Source organism: Scyliorhinus canicula, chromosome 15 (assembly GCF_902713615.1).
Source record: "Scyliorhinus canicula chromosome 15, sScyCan1.1, whole genome shotgun sequence".
NCBI lineage: Eukaryota > Metazoa > Chordata > Chondrichthyes > Carcharhiniformes > Scyliorhinidae > Scyliorhinus > Scyliorhinus canicula.
In genome coordinates, this window is record NC_052160.1 from 132,129,475 (window position 1) to 132,154,052 (window position 24,578).

Consider the following 24,578-nt stretch of genomic DNA (forward strand, 5'->3'; position numbering starts at 1 on the left):
AATTATGGGGCAATTTAGCTTGGCCAATCCACCTATCCTGCACATCTTTGTGTTGTGGGGGCGAAGCCCACGCAAACATAGGAGAATGTGCAAACTCCACACGGACAGTGACCTGGGGCTGGGATCTAACCTGGGACCTCGGCGCCGTGAGGCAGCAGTGCTAACCACTGTGCTGCCGTGCTGCCTAACCACTCCTGAGACTTGAGTATATATTCCAGACTGACACTCCAGTGGGGCATCGTGGTTATGTTACTGGACTAGTAATCCAGAGACTCAGCTCAGTTCTCCTGGGAGCTGGAGGATTTAACTTTAATTAATTAACTAAACAAAACCTGGAATCAAAAAAGATGGTATTGGTAATGGAGACCATGAAATCACCACATTGTCGTAAAAACCCACCTGGAAAGACGATTTGTTGCTCTTACCCAACCATCTGGCCCACATGTGACTCCAAACCTACAGCAATGGAGTTGACTCGTACCGGCCTCTGAAATGGCCCAGCAAGCCACTCAGTTGTACACAGGAAGGTAGCTCATCGCAACTTTTTCAAGGACAATCAGGAATAGGCAGTAAATGCTGGCCTTCCCAGCAATGCACACATCCCAAAATTGAATAAGCCTAAAACTCCCACAGTACTGCATTGCGATATCAGCCTGAACTTTGCAGTACTGAGTGGAGTGCAGCACTGTCAGGCCAGTCCTGAAACCAGATCCCATTTGCCCTTGCCTGGAGTACAGATTCAGGTGTGAAGGTCACTTCCCTTACAGTCAATATGCGAGGATCCTTTATTTCACAGAATATCCATTTACAGATGGTTTCCATATCATGCAAGTCAGTGTCAAATTGTGCTCTTGTGAAGCGATTGTTTTATTGTGTTCAAGGTGCCAAATGAATGTAAGTTGAAGATGAAAAGTTAAGAAAGGGGTTGCAGCAAAATGCGTTTCAATTAAAAATAAAACTGTTTTCTTTTCCTGCAGTTCCCTAATATCGCCAACAGTCACATGCAGATCCCATTGTCAAGTGTGGATGGCTCATCGACTCCAACCTCCTTGTCACCAGACCTTCAGAAGGCCTGAGGTATCAAAAAGGCCATAGCTGCATAACAAGGCTTCGAAGGGAGGTCCTATCAGAGAGATAAAGAAGACCGGTGGCATTGACAACCAGTCTAATTCCAAATCTTTGCTCCCCAAGTCTTTGAGTCTAATCTCTGGTCACAGTGATCGAGGGTCCCTGCCCAGAACATGGTACGCTGGAGAATGGGAATAGGATCCATTTTTGGTTCTTTTTGGAATCCACTTATTTTACCAAATTTGCTTCATCAAGAAACTGTGACAAGATTCAATGCGATATCAATGCAAGTGACAAAAGATGGACAACTTGTTGCATATCTGAGACTTTCATGTTGTTTGGGGCCCCTGCACCCACACTGACCTTACTGTTTGGCCAGAAAAAATGTTCTCCAGAGACACTGTTTAGATCTGCGTTGCTGCCTTTATTTTCTGTACACTCACTGATTAATGGGTTTTAGGGTTGAAGGTTATAGATAACTGGAAGACCAAGAACAGTTCACGTCACACCACAGTGTACTCTTATCAATCGTATCAGATTGTAACTCCTCTGTAGGTGGTGAACAACAATTTTCAAAGTGGCTTCTCACTAAATGATCATTCTTGAGGCTCAACGAGGGTCAGACACAGAAACGACTTCAGGAGGTTGGACCCAAACATCCAGACTTCAAATCATTGGTGCAGTCTGCTCCTCCCCTTTCTCTGCGTCGACCTGCCTCCTCTCCATTATTTGGATTGTCAGCCCTTGCAAATTCTAACTGACAACAAGGGGCCTGCCCAAAGTCTGTGATATGCGTTTGTAGAACCACACGCTGAGTTCCTTCTGCCCATTGCTTCAGGGTGTGCTGCACTTGTGCCTATGTGGGCAATTCATGAATGCCACTTCAGAACGGATGGGAAAAGATGCTGTGCCAAGGCTGAAGGATTCGATTTATCAACTGAACCCATGATATTGTAGTTTTGGTCAAGAAATCCTCGTCTATTTTCTAGTAGCCATCATTAACTTCATTTCCAATTTTGCCTCACCCTCCATCTCCCACCATTCAATCTTTTTATCCCTCCTCTCCTCTTCATTACGTCTACCCCTCCAATTCCAATTCAAGGATTATGAGAGACGGACTGGAAGATGGAATTGAGACCACAACCAAATCAGCCATGTTCACATCCAATGGTGGAGGAGGAGGCTTGAAGGGCCATATGGCCTACCTCTACTCTATCACCCTATTTCCACCTCTGAGTCAGTGCACCTTTATTTCCATGTAGGAAGTTCCGGTCTATTTAACCCTCCATCTCGAATCGGCAAAAACTATCTGTAGTTCTTCGCCATTTCTTCTGTATTCTGCTCCGTCATATCCAGGGTCGCTCTTTAATCACTGACTAACCACTTGATCATGAGATGAATTTTAAATGCCTTGAGTTCAAGATTTTGGGTTCAATGTTTTGAAAAGAGATGGTAAGTTAATTTTTTGCGTAAATGAACAATGAAAAAGATTGAAATCATTTTTTTCTTCCACAAAGTTGGAAAGGGAGGAAGCACTCTTTGAAATTCAGCAACCGTTTCTGTTGCTGTATTTGACACTAGGTGGGTGGAATCTCCTTTTGTCGGTCTGTGTTTTCCTCATAGGGTGTGGGCTGATTTATTAACTGACAGGAAGACGGATCTTGTGTGACTTTTGCACACACAATATAAATATTCCCAGCGGGATTATGAAGCAAACCGTCTTCTTGTTGGGGGCCAAAGAGAAAATGCTGGAAAATCTCAGCAGGTCTGGCAGTATCTGTAGGGAGAGAAAAGAGCTTACGTTTCGAGTCCAGATGACCCTTTGTCAAAGCTATAATACAGAGAAAGTGGGAAATTTTTATACTGTGGAGTGAGAATTTGGTTTCAGATTCCAGCACCCGCAGTAATTTGCTTTTATTCTTGTTGAGGGGATGGTTATGTCACACCAGACCTCTTTCCACCAAGGTGGGACCTTGACTGGGTCATGTCTGCATGTTATATACATGGCTGGTGCTTTAAAAGTTAAAAGAGGAAATGTGTGTTTTGTTTTGTAAATTTATTAATGGTACATGATCAATTTGGGTACTGTGTTGGCTTTCTGAATCCTAGCCACATTGTAATCCAAAGGATTCTGCATAGTGACAGAAGTAAATACTTTCCATTTTTAGGGTCAGCATCCTAGCAACTCACCAGCCTCAACTCCCAAGTGGCTCAATCCATACGACCAGGCCTTGTTCCCATCAATCTAAATCTGAGTAATATGCTGAAGTGTTTTTTTTATTCTTGTTGCTAGGGGTAGTGTCACTATGTTTTGGAACTGGATGATATACCAAGGTGCTGACTGCACAAGGTTGGTATGGCGTGGAACAGAGAATGTTGTTGGTCCAATCTCCTGGCCAACATTCCTCCCTCAAGGAACAGCAGCTACAAATAGAAAGGGATTAACGGGTCATTTTTTTTCATTGCCATTTGTGAGATGCTACAAATGTGGAATGATTGCCTCATCTGCCTGTACAGGTTCTGTGGCTGCACTTCATAAAGGAATTGATGGTGTAAAAGCACTTTTGTGATGTTCCGACACTATATCAAAGCAAGTGTCATCAATATTGAAGATTCTGCTCTGTCCCAATTTTCAACCAAATTGAAATCAAACTCGGGCCAGAGACAGTCAGGACCTGGTGACGCCAGCACAATGGCCATGGTGGGAATTGATCATTCCTAATCAAACAGGTTTTAAGGACTAAGGCACTTTCCGACTATAATGATGTGGTCAGATCTTTTGATTTGAATTATTGCTGCATCTGTTTATCATTCACCAATGGAAAGGATCGAGCAGCATGTGAGGTTGCATAGAGCGAGACAATGTGGGCATTCGAGATGGCCAAGCATAAACCAGCGCCAAGTGAATTTAAGAGTGAAACAAGTTGGCGAAATATAAATGCAATGAAGTTGAACCTAAGCGAACGTAGAGCTCTTCCTAACTTTCAACGAATGCAACTGAGTTGGGCAGGTTTTTAAAGAATCATTCAATCTTCTATAAGCTGGTTCCTGTTCTGATTGGTGGTAACTGTTTCGCAGTTAAGCGTAAATGTCGCCATCGGTTCATGCAAGCGTACAACAATGAGTAGATCAAGATATTGACTTCCCAATCACATAGACAAGGGATTCAGGATCTTTCCCAAAGGTGAAAGCACTGCACAAGCGGAGAGAACATTGGGGAGAGCTCTGAAACACATGACAAGGGTTGTCCTCTTAGCCAATTCCAAAACTTCATAGGGATGTGAACAGGATAATGAATGCCCATTTGCTTTGTTTAAGGTGGAAGCTCATCGGAATCCTTAAAAACAAATGCCTCACTAGCAGAGGAGGAAAAATGCAAACACATTTTTAAAAAGACTTCTTTATGTCTTGTTTACATTTTGGAAATTTCTAAAAGAAATGTCTCTCTGAAAGACACGTCTGGGTGGCTGTCAACCAACGGGAAAATAAATATACTGGTGGTGACCCCGCAGTCTGTAATGAAAGAGTGTTGTTAAAATTAGTCACCATCGTTACTGAGAGCTTTGTGGAGATATTTTTTGGATGTAACATGGAAGGAAGCGGAGGATAGAACCGAAAAATTGATCGGGGAACCAAATGATGGAATCGCGGTGGTGTGAAATTTGGTGTCATCGATAATTGAGAGCTCCAAAACGGCTTTATATCATGTTCCTCCTACTCATCGACGCTGCCACCCAGTTGGGATTGTCAACCCTCCAGGAATGTCCCGGTGCCTTCAGGAATTAAAGATTATTCTTCTGAACACTGCTTGGGAAGATAAAAAAAATGAGTGTTTTTTTTAAAAAATCATTTTTTATTGTTTTCTTCAAACACTCGTTTATTAGTTCCAAAACTATTGGAGATGCTTTTTTTTTTAAACAAAGGGTTGTTTGTCTGGGCAGCAAGTTCGGAAGTGAGGATGAAACCTCCAGCAATCTTGTCCAATCAGAGTTGGTACCCTTATATCCAAGAAGAGTTCCTCTTAATCTGATGCAAGCATTGATGCCATCCCTCCTAACAGCCAGTAAACCTGTGGCATGAGCAAGACAGGGTATTGGGTATCTCCCATCTTCGTGACCCAAGATGGGTGGCCTTTGATGGCCTTAAACCAGGAAGGAAAGCACTTTGGATGTTCTTCCCTTGGATGTAATTGAGCAAACTGAATATCGGCATCAACAATGGTATTCTTATTTAATGTATCTATGGCACTTGGGTTTCTAAAGGGAAACGTCTTAAGTTCATGTTTATTGATTTTTTTTAACATGTAAAGTGTAAAGAGCCATGCGTTATGACGTCTATGTTTTACTGAACAGTTAACTGATCAAACAGGGCTTATTCATTATGGTTTGACCTCCATATACTGGAAACCTATCTGTGGATTTTTAAGCGGTCAAAGCATGTTGACACTACAGTTGTTAATGCTTTATACCTTCAGATTGACTAGTGATTAGTGGAATTGTGTATATAGGTGCTGTTTAACTACATAGTCAATGTCAAGGTGTAATGTGTTTGGTCATAAATTGCATTTACATCTCTGCCAGACAAAGAACTTAGGGGTTGAAATTATACTGTGTGATATTAGTATGTAATACATAATTAATTCACTTGAAACTCATTTTTGCTTATCAAAGGCATTAGCCTATCCTTTTAGCAGCTTCATTTGTTAGAATTCTATGTCACAGGAGGCCATTCGGTCCATAGTGCCTATACTGACTCTTTGAAATCGCTAACCAATTAGTTTTCCACGCACTCCCCATCCCTCCTCCTGCTGTCTTTTCCCATTGCCCTGCAAAGCTGTTTATTTTTCAAAAATATATCCAATTTTCTTTGATCGCTAACTCAGATTCTGCTTCCTCCAACCTTACAGGCAGTTCTTCCCAGATCAGAACAACTTGTTGTATTTTTTTTTAAACATTTTCTCATCTTCCCTCTGGTTCTTTTCCCAATCCTGTAAAATCTGTGTCCTCTGGTTGCTGAATTTCCCACCAGCCGAAACAGTTTCTCCCTATCTGCCCTTTCAAAAGCGTTGAGTTTTCGATCATCTGCTATAGACCAAGTGCTGGCAAATGGGATTAGAATAGATAGTTGTTTGATGGCCAGCACAGACACGATGGACCGAAGGTCCTCTTTGTGTAAACCTCCATGACTCTTTGAACTCTATTGAATCCCCACTTGACCTTCTCTCTTCTAAAAAGAACAATCCCAGCTTGTCCGATCTTGCCACATAACTGATGTCCCTGCATTTGCTTGTTACTAATGACACATAAGAGTTCAACCCCTTTTTCGTTTTCATTGCTTGTGGATTATGGTTTCTGGTCACTGTCTGAGACTAGGAGAAAATAACATGCACCAGAATCAATGGACCAACATTTACTGAACAGAGATCTGGATTGCGTCGTTAAAATAACTTTTATCTGTGGGATGGGTGCTGTAGTTAATTGGATCACTACCCTCTCACCTTTGTGGTTCAAGGTTGGAATCCAATCTAGCTTAACGCAATGATCTTTCTCCTGATATCTTCTCTAACTCTAATGGATCTGAGACACCTTTTCCTATCCGGTTCGCGTCTAGAGCTCACAAATTAGCAATTGCATATAAAGTCATTTCAAGGAATTCTGGTTTAGGATAAAATAAATGTCACACTGATTTCTTAAGGGTGCTCTGAGAGTCAAGTCACATTGTTAAGGTAGAGCATCAACCCTGCATTATTTCCTGGAATGATTAATAATGCTGCCATGCACTGGAAAAGGAAAATACTCTTCTGGCCGTTAGAACACTTTACCAATAGCAACACAATAATTGGTTATGTGCAGTGTGACTTTGGGCTAACCAGCTGAGAACACGTCAGGTCATCTGGCATATTGTAAGAACAAGAAGTTAAAGCACCCAGTATTATTTGTTGACCTTCCATTGATAGAACAGTCCAAAATGGCAAAGGGTTTTATTTCAAACAGTCTGTATCCATTTATTTTTCTTTAAGTCATCAAAAATATGAATGTAATGAGCTGGAATTGGCCATTTATAACAGAATATTAACTAAGCCTTAGTATAGAACTTCAGTTAGACCACACTTGGAGTATAGTGTTCAATTCTGGTCGCCACACTACCAGAAGGATGGGGAGGCTTTAGAGAGGGTGCAGAAGAGACTTACCAGGATGTTGCCTGGTATGGAGGGCATTAGCTATGAGGAGAGGTTGGATAAACTCAGTTTGTTCTCACTGGAACGACGGAGGTTGAGGGGCGACCTGATAGAGGTCTACAAAATTATGAGGCTTTTCCCCAGGGTGGAGGGTTCAATTACTAGGGGGCATAGGTTGAAGGTGCGAAGGGCAAGGTTTAGAGTAGATGTGTGAGGCAAGTTTTTTTACACAGAGGGTAGTGGATGCCTGGAACCCGCCATCGGAGGAAGTGGTGAAGCAGGAACAATAGTGACACTTAAGGGGCATCTGGACATATACATGAATAGGATGGAAATAGAGGGATACGGACCCAGGAAGTGTAGAAGATTTTAGTTTAGACGGGCAGCATGGTCGGCACGGGCCAGAAGGATCTGGAGGCTTTAGAGAGGGCGCAGAAGAGATTTACCAGGATGCTGCCTGGAGGGCCGAAGGGCCTGTTCCTGTGCTGTACTTTTCTTTGTTCTTTGTTCTTTGTTCTAGGCATTGACGACAAATAATTAATTTTGAAGAAGCTCCAGTTTATGACACCATGTCGCTGTGATATAGCAAAACACTTGTGTGGATAATCTGACCTATGCACCAAGAGCTAGATGGTGCAAGACCCCAGCTGCGCTCTTGGATGTTCATAAAAATCCCGATGATACAGTTTTGAAGCAGGGAATGGAAGTTCTCCAAGGCAAATATTCATCTCTCAACCAATATTGCTTTGTAAAAAACTCCAATGATCTGGTCACTACCTCACTGTTTTTTGGCACCTTGCTGTGTGCAAATCGGCTGGTGCCATTACAACAGTTACTTTGGGCTGGTTTCTCCGGTTCCCCAGTCACCTGCTTCTCGGCGGCGCACTGCTTGCTGATGGCAGGATCCTATACTCTCTCCACTTGCCAATGGGATTTCCTATTGAAACCACCCTACGCCGCAGGGAAGTCCGCGGGCTGGAAGGAGGGGGGGATGTGCTGATGGCGGGGAAAGTGAATTGCCACGGTCAGAGAATTCTGGCCTTTTTCTCTCTGGGATGTCCTGAGCTCCTGAAGGACGTTAAAGAAAATGCTTCTCCACATGGTAAAATATGCCACGTTGGCATAATGGAGGGCACTTGGCACTTCGAGCGAAGTGGGGGTAAAGAAGAGGGAGTTCCACTTTGTGACTGTGGGCTTATATATATATGAAAATATTCAATTTCTAGAGCTAACCTTGATGAACAGTAAATTCTCCCTCTCCACTCCTGATCAGATAGCAAAACGGTTAAAAGGAAGGTGTAGTTAATAGCTTATGCACTGCCTACCTTGGCTTCTCCAAGGCAGCCTTCAGGACGCGCGACAACGCAGAATCATTGAGCAGAAACGTACAGCCACGTTCCTCACACATGAGTACGGCCTCAACCGGGACCTGGGATTCATGTCGCATTACATTCACCCCCCACCATGTGGCCTGGGCTTGCAAAATCCTACCAACTGTCCTGGCTTGAGACAATTCACACCTCTTTAACCTCGGGTTACCCCTATCTCTGGATCTGTAACGACTTAATCACCTGCTAATGCTCGCATTCTAAGCATTGTCTGGCATCTTTGAATTTATCTATAGATGTTTCTGGAATATACCTCTTCATTCACCTGAGGAAGGAGCAGTGCTCCGAAAGCTAGTGTTTGAAACAAACATGTTGGATTTTAACCAGACTTCTTACTGTACCTTGGGATAGGTTTTGATCCCTACTTGTATCAATTAATGCTGATCAAATGAATTGTAGAGTCAGAAGTCTTACAACACCAGGTTAAAGTCCAACAGGTTTGTTTCAAACACTAACTTTCGGAGCGTAGCTCCTTCCTCAGGTGAAGAAGGAAGGAGCAGTGCTCCGAAAGCGAGTGCGCGATTCTCCCAAACAGGGAGAAATCATAAGGCTGGCGTCAAAAATGGGTGGGTTTGACGCCAGCCTCCCCCTCCCCGACCGGGAACCGATTCTGGTCCCCGGTCGGGGCTAGCATGCCGCGGCCGTGAACTCCGGCATCGCGGGCTTAACGAATTTCGTTAAGTCCGCTTGCCAGAGTTTGCGACGGCTGACGCGTCACATGATGTCAGCCGCGCATGCGCGGATTGGAAGACTCCAACTCGCGCATGCGCGGATGACGTCATCGCGCATTTGCGCGAAACCCGCGCATGCGCGGGCCGGGATGCCCCTCAGCCGCCCCGCGAATTTATACAGCTGGGCGGCGGAAGGACAAAGAGTGCGCGGGAATCAGACCCGCTGCCCGCGATCGGTGCCCACCGATCGCGGGCCCATGGCACCCTTGGCACGGCCGTGGTACTGCCGTGCCAATCGGTGCCATGGTTGCCAAGATCTGAACTTTACGGCCGTTTTTACGAACGGCCAGACCAGGTGTGTTTGCCGTTCATAAAAACGGCCGTAAAGGGCTTGGACTTCGGCCCATCGGCCAGCTAAGAATCGCTGCTCGCCGTAAAAAAACGGCGGCAGCGATTCGTGTCGGGAGTCGGGCGTGGGGGGGGGGGGGGGGGAGAATAGCGGGAGGGCGTCAGACTAGCGTGGCCGTAAAAATTTACGACCCCCGCTATTCTCCGCACCGTCGTGAGTGCGGAGAATTGCGCCCCTAGTGTTTGAAACAAACCTGTTGGACTTTAACGTGGTGTTCTAAGACTTCTTACTGTGCTCACCCCAGTCCAACGCCAGCATCTCCACATCAAATGAATTGTGTGAAGTACTTGAAGCTCTGGTTGTATTATTTTTGCCCCTCCTGATAATTAATTTTTGATTTTAAATTGATAATGCAAAGTGCTTATTGTTTTTCAACTCATAAAAATTGAGGGTTTTTTAAAAAATTGGATTATATTTAAACTCTGTTCTGCTTACTACACTTTGTGGTGGTTGTGGTGTTTTTGAGGTTTCCTTTTCTTTCTCAATTCCTAGAATCCTGCTGTGTTCTGACCTGATTATACTTGGGATTAGTGAAAGGTGGAAAATCCTTTTTATTTATGTTAATACCAGGGTGGTTTCTGCCTCTCAGTTCCCTCGAAAGTCAGGGTGATCTAGACATTATCCACAGACTTTTGAGGAATTGTTTCAGGTAGTTCATTTGAACCATTCTTTAAATATTACTCACCCGGGAGTTACATAGCACTGTGATTTCTCCCCCCCCCCAAGATTTGAACTTCTTTTTAACACCAGTGTCAGCTGTTGGTCAGTGGGTGGCGCTCCTCCCTCTAATTGTGTACATCCCACTTTAATCGAGGCTGGCACTTTCAAAGCAGTACCGAGGGAGTGCTGCATTGATCAGAGGCCCCGTCTTTCAGATGAAACATTAAACCCTGGCTGTCCTGCCAGGCAGGTATTAAAGATCCCACGGCATTATTTCAAAGAAGGTCAGGGATGTTCTTTCTGGGCAACATTTATTATTTACCCAATATTGCTTTTGAAGAAAATCTGTTTGTTTCTGTTTGTGATATTTTGTGATGTGCAAATTGGTCGCAGGCTTCCGAAAATTACAGCAGGCCACTCCACTGCCATTGTCTGTAAAGAATGAGAAAACCTGAGGTAGTGCACAGCAGTACATTTGTAGCTGGTACAGCTGTTTGCGAAGGATCAAATCATTTTTCAGAGCAAGAGAAGGCCATTAGGTTCAAACAAGACTTTCTGATAACCTTGAACTCTAACCATCGTCTCCCCATTGCCGATCTAGGTTGCCAACCCTCCTGGCTCATCTTGGATTCTGACCCAGGGATAAGAGATTAATTGGCTCTGTGAGGGGAAAAAAAGGGGAAATAATCATAGGCAAATAGACATAACAAAAATTAGAGATGGGGAGGGGCAGTTTGATTGTCAATAATCATCCAATCATTTACAGTGAAGAGTCTATTCGCCATTGGTATGGGGAAAGTGGGAGCAATGAGGGTCGACGTATTTATCGTGGAACCAATGGTGAAGTGTGAGGATGGAGTAGTTGGAAGGTCTTGTGATGAAACCTTTAGTTTTCCAATCAGAGTAAGCAACCCTATTCTTCATCTAATTAGCCCTTTAACCCACTTTAATAGCCCTCTCTAGTAGCAATTTAAACAAACTAATTGTCCTGGGTTAAATTGATCCACTTGATATTTACCTCCTTGCTCATAGTTTCTAATTTCCCTGTAATTTCAAAGCCTCTCATTGCCACAAACAATGCAACAAGACGATGAATTGTTGGATGTCATTCATAACCTTGGAATACTTAGTGATTTCCTCCGGAGACTCCTTTCTAAAGAAAACAGACCCAACCTCTTCATGATTTATATTCCTGATGAATATCATCGTTTCCGCTACTCCTCGATGTTCCCGAGGCATTTATGTGCCTCCTGTGTTTAAACCAGATGCTCATCACCCTCAAAGTGATTGGTGGAAGTCACTTTTGTTTAATTGTTCTGGCAAAGTAAATATTTATTGCCTGTCCTTAGTTGCGGGGGGGGAGGTTATACATTTGAGAGGTGTTGATATATTGCGATCAGCATGGAAAACAGTTGCAAAATGTCAGTGTGCCATTCAATGATAGGTATGTAGAAAATGGTTGAGGTGAAGCAGAGAAACAGCGACATACTGCCAATCATGTGATGTACACATGGAAGAACCTCCGAGGGTCACTGGCTAAACTGGTTAAATTTGGAGCCAAGACAGAAAGCCCAGAGGCGGCTATTTTTAACAATAGGCCATTTTAAGAGAATGCTTGAGGTTAAAATATTCTGGACCCAGAATCATTGCGTGCAGCATTCCCACTATTAGGCATTTCAGGTGAGACATTAAACCAAGGTCCTGTCTATATGACCGTGTGCACATAAATGTCCACACGGGTGCTATTCGCAAAAGAGCTGCTGAAGCGCTGGCCAACATTCACCCTTCGGCCAACATCAACAAAAATCAGATTAACTGACAATGTATCGGTTGGCAGTTTCAGGATCTCGCGGCGTGCTAATTCACTGCTGCGTTGCATCTGTGGCAAGAGTGACAACTTTAAAATATAACGAGTGGCAGTGAAATGCTTTGGAATGCCTTGAGGATGTGGAAGGCACTTTTTAAATGCAAGATCTTTCTTTCCAAAGCTGGAAATTCCTGACCTCCGCTTCAGATTTGAAATTCTACCTGCACATGTCAAGATGGTTTTTGATCTGAACTGATACAGTTAAGCTGATTCAGCAGTGACAACTTACATTTATATACAGCCTATTTCAGAGCTTTGGGTCCAGGTGGCTGAATGCATGACTATCAACGATGGAGCAATTAGAATGGAGAATGTGCAAGCTAGGATTGGAGGAGTTCAGGGATCTTGCAGGGATGTCGGGCTGGAGGAATTCACAGAGATGGGGGGGGGGGGGGGGGGGGGACGAGACCATAGGTGGATTTTCTGCACAACCGGTCGCGTGTTTTCCAGTGGCAGAGGCGGCCCTCCAGCGGGATCTTCCAGTCCCAGAGTCACGGAGTGTGGAAGATGGCAGGTCGGTTAGTGTCTTGAGGAACTTAAGGTATGAGAGCTCATTACAGATGAGCTGAGGCAGGGTGAATTTGTTTGAACTGAAATCCCCATTGAAATGAAAGCTCATCTCACTCCTGCATTATTCATTCATTCCAAGGTGGTGGAACTCATTGATTTCTATAGCTTTCACTCTTATTCATAATCCAGAAAGCATTAAAAAATCCAAGTTTAGTGTTTGCTAACCACTGCCACGAGTTTAACCTCTCCTTCTTCCCCCATTCTTGTAAACCTCGGTTGGTTTCTGCTCTACGGGGCCTTAGGAAAGTGAGTCATTGCAGCCTTCCGTGCACCCTGACCCAAACTCCTCTGCCCCATGGCTGACCTGATGGGTGGGGCACTGCGGTGCAGTAGTTACATTACTGGACTAACAATCCAGAGACCTGGGCTAATGCAGCAAGTAAACAATGAATACTAATCCTGCCGTGGATTTGGGAATTTGAATTCAATTAACGAAGGGGAGAATGAAAGGTCTGGGGCGGGATTCTCCCAGCCCCGCGCCGGGCGGGAGAATCCCCGCAACTGTGCCACGCTGCCGCGATGCTGGTGCGTTTGGCACGGCGCCGGTTGGGGGCTGCCGATTCTCCGGCCCGGATGGGCCGAGCGGCTGCTCTGAAAAGGCAGAGTCCCGCCGGCGCCGTCCACACCTGGTCGCAGCTGGCGGCAACTCTGCGCGCAGGGTCGGAGGGGGCTCTGTCCCGGGGGGGGGGGAAGGGGCTCTATCCCGGGGGGGGGGGGCTCTGTTCCCGGGGGGGGGGGGCCTCTGTCCCAGGGGGGGTGGGGCCTCCGATGAGGCCTGGCCTGTGATCGGGACCCACTGATCGGCGGGCCGGCCTCTCACTCCCCGGGCCTATTTTTGCACGTACCGGCCCCTGAACGCCGGCATCAACGAGGACATGCGTCGGGGCTGGCACGTTGATGGAGGCCACCGCGCATGTCCTCGTTGACGCCGGCGCCACTGCACAGGCGCGGGTTGGTGCGGCACACAGTTCACGCTGGATTGGAGGCTGGAGCAGTGTGAACCGCCCCAACGCTGTGTTGGCCTCCTGTCGGGGCCAGAATCGGTACTCGCAGCGGCCTGTTCACATCCTCATGAAACGCGACGGCGTTTCCGACGGCGTGGACACTCTGCCACCGACTGGGAGAATCCCGCCCCTGGGGTGGAATTCTACGGTTGTCTGGATTCGCCGTTCCCGCTGGCAGCGCACCCCGGCCCATGGGTTTCCGGGCGGTGTAGGGTGGTTTCAATGGGAAATTCCATTGACAAATGGCAGGAAGAGAAAATCCCGCCACCGAGAAACACATGGGTGGAGGACCAGAGACTCTCGGCCCTGGCATCATAAAAGTGACTGAAAACGGGAGGATTGATTTTAAGAGTCTAGTGGGTTCCCTGGTGTCCTTTTTGGAAAGGAACCTGCTCTGGGCCTGTACGTGACTCCAGTCCCATGCTGAAGTGGCTGACTCTTAATTGCCCTTTGATGCAAACTGACAGACCGCTCCGGTGTATCAGTGATGGGCAATAAATGCCAACGTCCTGCGCGTGACGCCCACATTCTGTGAGTGAATATCGAAATCTGTCAGTGGAAGGAGGCGTTAGTGTCAGCGAGTTCTCATTCTGGTGGCATTGAGTTGGAGTATGGTGAAAATGCCAAGGGCTGACTCATTCTCTGAAATGAAAATAGTTTCAGTGTGGGAGGAATGTGAATCCTCCTCGATCTCTCCCTTAACCCCGCTCGCATTAAATCAAGTCTAGCCCTGCAAGATGCTGAGTCACCACCACAGAACTTATGAAAAGCACATCAGAAAAAACACGGTCCCATTCTTTGCATCTATTTATTTTCTTTTGTTGCTGTCTGTCTTCCCACTCAGTTATTTTTCTAACTCACTTTTTTTCATCTTCTGCCTTGCAGCTTTGCGAACGTTATTATTCTGACTCTGGGAGCCCCCTCCCCCCTCTAAAAAAGTAAGAGCCATTGGCAATTCCCTCCTTAAACCCCGCCACCTTCTCCATCTCTTCCCCTTTAAGACACTGGTTAAAATCTACCTCTTTGATCAAGCTTTAGACCCATGCCCACGATATTCTCTTATTTGGTTCCTTTCAATTTTTGTCTGATCTCACGCCTGTGAAGCACCATTATTATGCTAAAGGTGCTATATAAATGCACGTTGTTGTTGAATCAGTTTGGGTCTCATGCTGTGCCTGTAGGTCAGTCAGCTGGCTTGTCCCTCTGCCTGCCTATCTAAGTGATGCCTTATCATACTGAGGTACAAATTAAGATCGGTACTGGTCTTGTACAAATGTTTAATACACTTGCACCAGGTTCTGTGCTGTTATCACAAACATTAGCTTAAGTAAATTAAGCTCTGTGTTAATTTACCTCACAGAGGAGTTGGTCCAATTGAACATAGGGACAAGAGGAGGCTCTTCAACCTTTTGAACCGATTCTGCCATTTAATGAGACCATGGCTGATCTGTATTTTTATATTTTATTCTTTCTTGGGATGGGGGATCACTGGCTGGGCCAACACTTGTTGCCCATCTCTAATTGCCCTTGAACTGAGTGACTTGCTAGGCCATTTCAGAGGTCAGTAAAGAGTCAATCACATTGCTGTGGGCCTGCAGTCACCCATAGGCCAGACCAGGTAAGGCCGGCAGGTTTATTTCCCGAAAGGCCATTCGTCCACCAGATGGGTTTGTACAGTGATCAGCAATGGTTTCATGGTTACAATCTTTTAATTCCAGATTGAGTTTAAATTCTATCAGCTGCTATGGAACAGACAGATCTTGGGGTTCATGTCCACAGATTTCTGAAGGTTGCCACTCAAGTGGATAGAGCCGTGAAGGCCTATAGTGTGTTAGCGTTTATTAACAGGGGGCTTACGTTTAAGAGCTGTGGGGTTTTGCTGCAACTATACATGACCCTGGTGAAACCACATTTGGAGTATTGTGTGCAGTTCTGGTCACCTCTCTATCGGAAGGATTGGAAAGGGTGCAAAGGAGATTTACCAGGATGCTGCCTGGTTTGCAGGAAATGTCTTATGAGGAAAGGTTGAGGGAGCTCGGGCTTTTCCGTTTGGAGCGGAGGAGGATGAGGAGCGACTTAATAGAGGTTTATAAGATGATGAGCGGGATAGATAGAGTGGACGTTCAGAGACTATTTCCTCGGGTGGATGTAGCAAGGGGGCATAAATATAAGGTTCAGGGTGGGAGATATAGGAGGGATGTCCGAGGTAGGTTCTTTACTCAGAGAGTGGTTAGGGAGTGGAATGGACTGCCTGCTGTAATAGTGGAGTCGGACACTTTAGGAATTTTCAAGCGGCTATTGGATAGGCACATGGAGCACACCAGAATGACAGGGAGTGGGATAGCTTGATCTTGGTTTCGGACAATGCTCAGCACAACATCGAGGGCCGAAGGGCCTGTTCTGTGCTGTACTGTTCTATGTTCTATCACTGACTAACATCCGTGTTTCACCGACAATTATAAATGTGGTTAACAATGTGGTAATGACCAGGTAATCTGTTTTTGTGATAAATAGTGGCCTGGGCACTGGGAGGAATTCCCTTGCTCTTCAAAATAGTATCCCGGGATCTTTGACATCCACCTGAACAGGAAGACAGGACCTCGGTTTAACATCTGACCCGATAGATGGCACCTCAGACAGTGTAGCGTTTCCTCAGTCCTGCAGTGAAGCCTCAGCCTGGATTTCTATGCAATCAAAGCCCTGAAGTGGGACACAGAGCCTTGTAGTTCAGAGGCAAGGGTGCTATCAACAGAGCTAAATCTGATACTTGCAGTTAGGTTCACAAGCTCACGTTATCTCTCAGCCAGTGAACTAGATTTGAAATATATTCACTGTTCTAATGTAGAAATCATCGCACATTAAGGTCCCACAAACAATAATGCCATAATGACCGAATAATCTGTTGTAGTTGATGTTTTGTGGGATATCTGGTGGCTAAGGGTTTTGGGAGAACATCACCGCTCTATGGTTTTTCTTTGAAATAGTCCCAATAAATCTTTTCCATCCACCTGACAGTGTCTTTATTTAACGCCTCATTTGAAAGGCAGCACTCCCGATAATGCAGCACTCGCTCAGTACTGCATTAGGCGCATCAATCAGGATTACATCCTCACGCCTCTGATGTGTGCCTACAGCCTTCTGACTCGGGGGAGAAGTGTTCTGCCCACTGAGCAGAGCTGAGACTCCTCTGAAGCTGTCCACATCCAGGTCCACCAAGGTATGGGTTTGAGTAGGGTGATCAATGCTCGGCACAACATCGAGGGCCGAAGGGCCTGTTCTGTGCTGTACTGTTCTATGTTCTATGGTAGCATACAGCCATGGTGTTGTTTACAAGTCAATGTTGTAGCTCCTGTGTCGTGTATCCTCATGAATATGGGCCAGTTAGTGTGTTTGAAATAGGGGCATTTTGAGAATCTCAAGACGGATGGGGATAAGTGTCTTATGCATCTGGAAATATGGTGGCCTGTAAGAGAGTGAACTCATCTTGTACATTCCTACCTACAGCCTCTGCTTTATTTGTTTTACATATCTGCGTTCAGTGAGGGTGATATGGTGGAGATGATGCCCGTCACCTGCCCCAAATGCCCCGGGCATTGGGAGCACAGCAGTAAAGTTCAAGGGCTGGATTCTCCGTCCCACCGCGCCAGATTTCTGCTTCAGCACGCCGGCTGGATGCTCTGTTTTGCCAGCTGGTCAATGGGGCTTCCCATTGTGGGGCAGCCCCACGCCGTCGGGAAACCCCCGGGCTGCCGGCAAAACGGAGCATCCCGGCGGCGGAGAATCCAGCCCAAATAACTGGCACAGTTGCTCAAAGATTCTATTTGCAACTCCTGGATTCCAGCTTCAGGCTTTTCCAAGCTTCAAGTCAGCAATAGTAGAGTTGGGCAGTAATGGGCAGGACTGAGAGCGCCAACCCACTTTGCCATAAGTGAAATGTAGCCCTTCCAATCCTTGGCCTCAGCCATTTCCTATCAGTTAGCTTTGCTCACTCTCCCAGGCAGAGAATGGAACCACCTCATATATGTCCCAAAGCAAGCATGCCCTCCAAACCCAGTTGCTGTGTTGCCCTTGGTGGCACTGTCTCTGAAGCCAAGGCGATAAACTGAATGAAAGATCACAAGCTTTCCAGCCATTGCATTGTGAGAGAACCCACCTCAACTCACTCCCTGAAGGCTCACTGAGTCTGTCCTGTCTACACCTCAGAGACTCAACCCGAGGACCAGTGCCATAATTTCTTTTTAAACACAATTTCCTGATTTCTTTGAACTTATAACCAACAAAGTACTTCCAATGGAATTCAGGAATACTTTGCAGGATCATTAGAAAAAAGATGTCATTTGACAAAAAGAAAATAATATAACTGATTTTCTTTTTCAGTCATTTGGTTTTGTTCTTAAAGCAATTTGATTGAGGATACAAAGATGCTGCCAGCTGATCCACTTTGGTACTTTCTGGTAGAAAAGTGGAAGAAAGTTAAATTCAGCTAAAGTCCAAAAGGTAAGACTGGGATGGAACTCTTTTCGCCCGAAGCCTTCATCGGGGTCTGGAATGATAGGCTTATTGGAAAACAATGAATATGTAGCCCATTGATTGGTCAGATGGGAAATCACAGCCCCTTTGCTGGCCATATTCTGATGACCCACCCAGTGTTTGAGACCCAGGAGCTATACTGAAAGTGGGTGAAGGGAGTCGATATAACCATCTAGTTTAAGACAGTACTGAAGCTTTTTGAACAAGGAGATCCCAAGTGTGATCCTCAGTGTGTACAGTTCGGTTTTTCAAGTTCATGAATAGTTCTAGCCGTAGAGTTGGCCGTGGGTGCATGTTTGATTCACACGTGTACCACCCTCGCTTAGCATGTTAGCTACAACTGAGGACATATCTGACAGTATCATTCGATCTCCTGCAGCATTAGTGACCCTTGGATCTCAATCTATCGATTCAACCTTACTTCCTCCATTGAACTGAACTCTTTATCTTATATGGCCAGGCGTGGAATTCATGGAAAATTGAGGTATCTCTCAGGTCTCAGCACCCGTGACAAATGAAATGGGTTTTGACACAATAGTAGTTTTCACGCGAGGTATAATTGCGGTCAAATTGAGTAGTGTGAACATGCCCACTCATGAGGCCGGATAGCTCAATAACAAACGTCCTCATCCAGCTTTATTAGGTGGTAGTTCCTGTCTCGAAACTGGCTGTAACCCTTGTTCTATTTACGTGAATTGATTATTCTCCCCCTCTCGTTCTCACTTTTGAAAATCATGAAATGGTGATATCAATTCTTTATGGTGAATATGTTGGATTTGTAGAAATTATAAAATTTCAATTAAATAAATATATATATATATAAAATATATATATTTTCTGAAAAGAATTTGAGCCCAGCCTTAAGGGAAACTGATACTATTTGGTTTGGCAAAATGTGTAGACAATCAAAGAAAGTGGCTATTTTTGTGGAATATTTGAATTAAAGTATATATATATATGTAAACTGAAGGCTCAATGTTTTTATTTCTATAGGAATATGGGGCTGGATTCTCCAGTCCCCCAGGTGCGTGTTTCTTGGCGACGCACCGTTCGCTGGTGGTGGGATTCTATCTTCCCACCGCTTGTCAATGTGGATTCCAATTGAGGCCATTCCATGCCCCAGGACACACAGCCAGCAGGGAAAAAAAATCCCAATGGCCAGAAAACACTGGATGAGTAGAAAGTTCCCCCAATTAAACATTTAAGAAAGATCGTGGGTCCCCCACACCCCCTCCCTGCCCCGCCCCCCCACCCCCCCCACACACACACACACACATGGACACTACTCCACATACCCCTGAGGCCACCACGCTATGGCTTCTTCGAGGTCACTTTATATTTTACTGATAAAATATTTTTTGTTTTTAAAAACTCTTATCAAACTGCTGTAATGGGATTTGAACCGGGATCCTCTGGAATAATTAATCTAGTTCTGCAGGAATGACAGGTCCGGCAACATAAACATTGCACTGTCCTACCCACTAACCTAAAACACAAGTGTGACCTTTCTGACCTCCAGAAGTATTTTTTTCCCCACAAAAGTAGGGCCGTGCGGTGCCATCAGGTGCCACCTTAGGAAGGTTAACTGTTTGTAATAGCTGCAGCCTCTCAGGGAGCTGGGCAGAACCACCACCAGCCACAGTGCGGGCAATTCATCGTTAGGGCAGCGGTTTTAACTGTGCAGGGGAATGGTAGCAGGTAACCTCAGCCCTAATGACAGACATGTCTCCTAACTGACAGCAGAGGCTGGTTTAACTGGGAAAGAGTGTGGGAAATGCAGCAAGGGATTACTTTCCCTCATTACTGACCAAACTAAATTGGGTGATCACAGTAGGTTGATTCGAGTATGCAAATATAATACAGATGTATTTTCAAAAGACTACACTCGGTGTGCATCTGCAAAACACTGCACATACACAAGAGGAGCCGAGGAACAGAATGTTCACATGCGAACGCGAATTACAACATAATTGCCGGTAACAATAATAACGACAAATTCAATTTATACAGTGTGTTTAATGCAATAAAACGTCCTGGGGTTCTTCACAGGAGGGTTATGCAGCAGAATTAAACATTGAGCCACACAAGGCGATTTTAGAGCAAACAGCCAAAGACTTGGTCAAAGAGGTAGGTTTTAAGGAGCATCTTAAGGGCGAAGGAGAGGTAAAGATGAAAACATTAGGGTGGGGTTTCCCCACCAGCATGCCCCATGTTTTTCGGCGATGAAGGCAGTCCGCCATCTACCGCTCCCGCCATTGTCAACGGGATCTCACAGGTGCCGCCAGACTCACGGAGTTTTTCCAGCACTTTCTGTTTTTATTTCAGGTTTCCAGCATCTGCAGTATTTAGCTTTTATTATAGGGAGGCAAAGATGTTCAGGGAGAGGGAATTCCAGAAAGTAGGGGCCAGGCAACTTAAAGTGTAGCCAACAATGATGGAGCGATTAAATCCAGGATGCACGGAAAGCCAGAATTGGATGAGCACAGATATCTCAGGGAGGTATTGGAAGGGAGGAAGTTACAGAAATGGGGAGGGGTGAGCCCCTGGGGAATTTGAGAACAAGGCTGAGAATTTTAAAATCAATACGTTGCTTGACTGGAATCCAATTCAGGCCAGTGCGCACGCGGGGTACTGGGTGAAAGGGACTTGGTGCAAATTAAGACATAGACATACGGGGTTGGATTCTCCGCTGGTGAGATTCTCCGATGCGCCGGCAGCGCACCCAAGCCCGGGGATTTCCCGACGGCGTTGGGCTGCCCACAATAGGAAACCCCATTGGCCGGCTGGCAGGACAGAGAATCCCGGCCAAGAATTTTGGATGGCCGCAAAGATAGGGAGGAGCAAGGACATAGATTGGTTTGAAAACAAGGATGAGAATTTTAATTGGGAATTAAGCACAGGTGCGATAGATGAATGGAACTATGAACACGTCAGGCAGAGTTTTGAATGACCTTGAGTTTACGGAGGGTAGAATATGGGCGATGAGTCAATAGTGCATTGGAATACACAGGGCCAGAGCTAACACAGACATGAACGAGAATATCAACAGCAGATGAGCTGGGGGTTGGGGTGGGGGGGGGGGGGGGGGGGGGGGGGGGGGCAGGATAGAGCAATGGCGGAAAGGTGGTGTGGATGTGAAGTTGAAAGCTCATCTCAACTCCAAATAATAATATTTATTGTCACAAGTAGACTTACATTAATGCTGCAATGAAGTTACCGTGAAAAGGCCCACATTCCGGAACCTGTTCGGGTACACGGAGGGAGAATTCAGAATGTCCAAATTACCTAACTGCACGTCTTTCGGGACTTGTGGGAGGAAACCGGAGCACCCGGACGAAACCCACGCAGACACGGGGAGATTGTGCAGACTCCGCACAGACAGTGACCCAAGCCGGGAATCAAACCTGGGACGCTGGCGCTTTGAAGCAACAGTGCTAACCAATGTACTACCGTGACATCCAAGTTTTAAAAAAAATCTGGTTGTGGGCTCGATAGACCATGTGACTGGCTTGGGAGCCAGTCAGGCTGGAGTGTGAGAACCTTGGGCAGTAGGGAGTTGCATGGGGCACTGGGAGCAAGGCATTGGCAATGTGGACCCTGGAGGCTATGTGTTAAAACCTGTTAAATTGTGTTCTGTACCTGTTACTTAACTGTCTTTGCCTTTCAGTTTTACCTTTAGCTTCTGGAAGTCTCCAGTGTAACGCGAGCCACCATACTTGTTTACTCTCAAACTATTTCCCAAGAGGAGGAATGGGGTCATCAGCTTGGGGACAGCTTTAGGACAGCACGGTAGCACAGTTGCTTCACAGCTCCAGGGTCCCAGGTTCGATTCCCGGCTTGGGTCACTGACTGTATGGAGTCTGCACGTTCTCCCCGTGTCTGTGTGCTCTGGTTTCCTCCCACAGTCCAAAGATATGCAGGCTAGTTGGATTGGCCATGATAAATTGCCCTTAGTGTCCAAAAAAGGTTAGCTGGGGTTACTGGGTTACGGAGATAGGGTGGCGATGTGGGCTTGGATGGGGTGCTCTTACCAAGAGCCAGTGCAGACTCGATGGGCCGAATGGCCTCCTTCTGCACTGTAAATTGGATTATGAGGAGAGGTTGAGTAAACTGGGACTGTACTCGTTGGAATTTAGAAGGATAAGGGGGGGGAATAGATAGGATAGATGTGGGCAGGTTGTTTCCACTGGCGGGTGAAAGCAGAACTCGGGGGCATAGCCTCAAAATAAGAGGAAGTAGATTTAGGACTGAGTTTAGGAGGAACTTCTTCACCCAAAGGGTTGTGAATCTATGGATTTCCTTGCCCAGTGAAGCAGTTGAGGCTCCTTCATTAAATGTTTTTAAGGGAAAGATAGATAGTTTTTTCAAGAATAAAGGGATTAAGGGTTATGGTGTTCGGGCCGGAAAGTGGAGCTGAGTCCACAAAAGATCAGCCATGATCTCATTGAATGGCGGAGCAGGCTCGAAGGGCCAGATGGCCTACGCCCGCTCCTAGTTCTTATGTTCTTATAACAAAGTTTGGAGCTGGGACTGAAGCCTCCAGACTTCCCAATATTCAATTGTAAGAAATTTCTGCCCACCCAGTGCCCGATGTCAGAGAAGCTGTCTGATCTTTCAGCAACAGACCAGGATGTGAGAGAGGTGGTAATGAGGTAGGATGTATAAATGGAAAGCAACTCTGTGCTTCTGGATGGTGTTGCTAGGGGGCAGCATGTAGATAGATCTAGGAGGGAGCCAAGGATTTGATCCTTGGGGGACACTCGAGGTAATGGTACAGGAGCAGGAAAAGGAGGCGGGCTAGGATGAGATACCTAAGAATGGAACCAGGCCAGGGCAGTTCCATGATGGAGAGGTGTAGGAGGAGGATGTTGTGATCAACTGTGCGAAAGCTGCAGAAAGGTTGAGAAGGGTAAGGAGCGTGGATGGGGTGGGAAGGTGCAAAGGAGAACCCTCAGCCTAGTGATGGATACCAAAGTTTGGCTTTAACTGGAGCTTCACCCGAGAGTAAGAATGGGAAATGTGAGGTTACCGACTAGATATTCTGGAAGGAGAAAATTCCGCTACACCAAACCGTACAAGCAGATCCTGAGCTATGGATGGGATTCTCCGCTTCCCCAGCCCCGTTCATTCACTGGCGGCATTTGCTGATGGCGGGACTCTCCACTCTCGCCGCTTGTCAATGGAGTTTCCACATCGCCGGGAATCTCGTGGGGGCGATGCCAGCAGGAAATGGGAACGCCAACGGCTGGCGAATTTTGGCCTTTGTGTGCTGCTGTGCAGTTATCCAATTAAACCTCCTGACTTCCCTGCTGCCGACATGGCTATGGAACGATGAAGTGACTCTGGGAGACAGGAATTTTTCCAGAGACTTTATAAGCCTTGCGTCCACATATTAACCACTGGTAATGGAATCACTAATTGTATAGACATGAACACACACAAACACATATGAACGTTCTGCTGGAAAAGCAGCTGGTTGCTGCGCAGCATGCCCGATAAAAGCCGGGAGATCCAGCTCCCGGGTTCTACCTGACTAGCAACGCCTCGTGAGATCCAATGCGAGACATTGTGATGTAAATCTCGTGCATTGTGGGCGAGATCACTTTTTTTGGCAAATCTGCATATTAGAGCGGGACAGCTAGCCTCACTCTAATGTGCAGATCCCTGAGGTACCTGCGGCTTTGAGATTCAACCCCTTTGCCTCAGAGACCTTGAGTGTGCGCCATTCAGCATTGGTCCCCACAAATGGGGACCAGATAGAGTGGCACTTGTGGGGAAGTCCTAGGGGATCGAAGGCCCTTAGCTAAATGTCCTTTGGGCAGACTGGTGCTCTAGCACTACTTGTGCCATCTAGGCACCCTGATGGTGCCAGCCCAGCACTGCTGGCATTGTTTGCATGTGTGATTGGGCTGGGGGTGCCCTGGGGGTACGGGTGTGCCACGGACCCTCCCATAACGTGTTCAGGCTTGGGGGAGGTCGGGGATCGCTTTGATTGCCTCAGCGATTGGGACGCCATTTTAAAATGTCTCTCGCTACAATGGGGAGTTCCGTTGAGTGGCTCTCCCCAGCATACCAAACGGGCCATGTGTGGCCTTGGCCGTGCGTTACCCGTTCAAGCCCCTTATACAACACGGGTCGTGTTGAATAGCCATGTGTTTCTTGGCACTGCGAGCTCCAGGAAACGCAGCTGAACGTGCTCGCTATGGGACTTTGTTTCCTTTTGGAAGAATTGT

General features: G+C 46.2%; 1 protein-coding gene across 2 annotated transcripts in view; it reads left to right on the forward strand.

Moving 5' to 3' along the window:
- LOC119978126 (ETS domain-containing protein Elk-4-like) overlaps window positions 1-24,578 on the forward strand; it is a 133,048-nt gene that overhangs the window by 68,601 nt on the left and 39,869 nt on the right. The window contains exon 5 of one of the 2 annotated variants that reach the window (XR_005463394.1): window positions 978-2,520. Coding sequence is in view for 1 of the 2 variants with exons in the window: in XM_038819530.1 (XP_038675458.1) it covers window positions 978-1,076 (99 nt within the window). In the remaining variant the exon portion in view is untranslated. Of the gene's footprint in view, window positions 1-977; window positions 6,015-24,578 lie in introns of those variants that run through there. The other variant, XM_038819530.1, reaches the window with a different exon arrangement.